Source organism: Glycine soja, chromosome 16 (assembly GCF_004193775.1).
Source record: "Glycine soja cultivar W05 chromosome 16, ASM419377v2, whole genome shotgun sequence".
NCBI classification, from domain to species: domain Eukaryota; kingdom Viridiplantae; phylum Streptophyta; class Magnoliopsida; order Fabales; family Fabaceae; genus Glycine; species Glycine soja.
In genome coordinates, this window is record NC_041017.1 from 3055513 (window position 1) to 3057632 (window position 2120).

Below are 2120 nucleotides of genomic sequence, written 5' to 3' on the forward strand. Positions count from 1 at the left end.
CAATTTACTCTTGGATGATATGCTACGCGATTTGATCTCTTTCTCCGAGGAATCACCGTCGTCGTTGGTGAGCGAGGGGGATGAAGATTTATTAGAACCATATGAAACTGAGATCTCTCTAAAATGCTTGCTTTTGCTTCTTCTCTCTAAAACTGCATCCTTGGAATCAGGCGAGACAGAGTTTTCTTCATTCTCGAAAGTCAAAACTTTCCCCTCATTTTCATTCTTCTTTCAGTTATCGCCATCCTTCACTCTTTGCTTCTAATAAACTCTCTATTTTTGTTTCTTGAAGGAATTAGGGTTTTTATTTTCTTCTTTTTTTTCTGTGTCGTTTTGGTAATTAATCTGATAACCGATGATTTTCTTTGGTTTCATGCGCTGGAAGTGTTTGATTAGGTTTACATGTCATGATATTTTTTTTTTTTGCTGGTAAACTTTTTAGACTTGCGTGGTTGATAATCGCTGTTTGTATTTGGCTGTTGTTTGAAGTTTTATGGTTTTTAAGGTTCCTATAATTAATTCCATACTAATGGTTTTGGTTCCTCATATTTTTCGTTCTTGTTAATGTTAAATGTCAATGTTAATGTTTATCATTCTTGCTGATTTGGTTTTGTTTATTCTCAACGGTAGTTGAATCACAATTGATGAATTTGCTTGGCTTTCTGAAAATAATGATGTGTTTGTGTTTGTGTTTGTGTTAGTTCAGATTGGCAAAGGTAGGTAGTTAGTTATTTGCAATGATAGAAGGTGGTAGAATCCGGCTGAAGACATGGCAGCAGGCAGCTGTGGCAGTGGGTTCGGCGGTGGGGGCGTTGTTGGACCCTCGAAGAGCGGATTTGATAGCAGCTCTTGGTGAGACAACTGGAAAGCCTGCTTTTGAGAGAGTTCTTCAGAGGATGAAGAGTTCCCCTGAAGGGAGGGTGGGTCAGTTTATCTTGTTCTACTCTTATTTGTTTTTGGTTTATGTTGATGTTCTCCTTGCCTGTGTTGTGTTGTTGAATGTTGAGTTCCCTTTAGTTAAAACACTTTTTCTTTTGGATGCTCGGTGGCATGCAATCACAATAGTTTATAAGTTTAATGTCTATGCACTGAAAGAATAAAAAGTTTTACATAGTTAACTAATTAGAAATCATGATTGATATAACTTTTAAGGTAGTTATTGTTTAAATCAACAAATTTATCATACATGGTGATTTGTGATTATATGACAATGTAGAAGTGCATGAACTATTTACTAAGTTTATTAATTTTGGTGTAACAAAGAGTTTAAGATGAGGGGATGGTTTGCCCCTGAACCTACTGATAAAAGTGATTATAAATAGTTATCACTAAAATAATTGGCATTCTTACTTTGCTTGGTGGAACATACAATTATATCACAGCAAAAACCAATCATTTTTTTTCCATATTCCTGATTGATAGGCTGTACTGTTGGAGCGCCCTCGTGTTGTTTCTGCAAAAGTAGGACATGCTTGGGACCTGCCAGCAAACACCTTTGGTGCTGCCTATGCAAGGTTTATGGGATCTAGGAACTTTTCACCAGATGATCGACCTCCTGTGCGGTTCATGGACACAGATGAACTAGCCTATGTAGCCATGCGGGCTCGTGAAGTGCATGACTTCTGGCACACCCTTTTTGACCTTCCTACTAACTTGATTGGGGAGACAGCACTGAAGGTTATTGAGTTTGAGCAGATGGGCCTTCCTATGTGTCTGCTGTCCGTTATAGGGGGCACGGCTAGATTCAGTGAAAAGCAGAGAAAATTGTTTTATCATCACTACTTCCCCTGGGCCATTCATGCTGGCATGCAATCCACTGATCTTATGTGTGTATATTATGAGCGGCATTTTGATGAAGACTTGGAAGATGTTCGCCGAAAACTGCAAATTGTTCCTGCTCCCACTGTTCATTAGCCGTATGTATTCAGACCAGATAAATTGTACTCCTATTTAGTTTTCTGGATAATAGCAGTGTGCTAGAGTTTTGCAATCAAAATCATGGAATAAAATCCAGTGTACAAGCTTTGCCTCTAATATTTAGTCAATGAGCATTGTATAGGTTGGATTTGATCATATGATCAGCAAAATAAACTTATCATCACATTCTATTTTTTTCAACA

General features: G+C 37.8%; 1 protein-coding gene across 5 annotated transcripts; it reads left to right on the forward strand.

The window, feature by feature from the left end:
- LOC114390634 (ubiquinone biosynthesis protein COQ4 homolog, mitochondrial-like) lies at positions 1-2120 on the forward strand. Of its 5 annotated transcripts, none has more exons than XM_028351440.1 (3): positions 1-234; positions 707-920; positions 1423-2120. In XM_028351440.1, exons 2-3 carry the CDS (start codon positions 738-740, stop codon positions 1912-1914), a joined length of 675 nt encoding a protein of 224 aa, XP_028207241.1. In that variant the 5' UTR covers positions 1-234; positions 707-737; the 3' UTR covers positions 1915-2120. The 5 variants fall into 5 exon arrangements, with proteins under 5 accessions (XP_028207241.1, XP_028207242.1, XP_028207243.1 ...); XM_028351441.1 differs by having other exon boundaries at positions 1-199; XM_028351442.1 differs by having other exon boundaries at positions 1-195.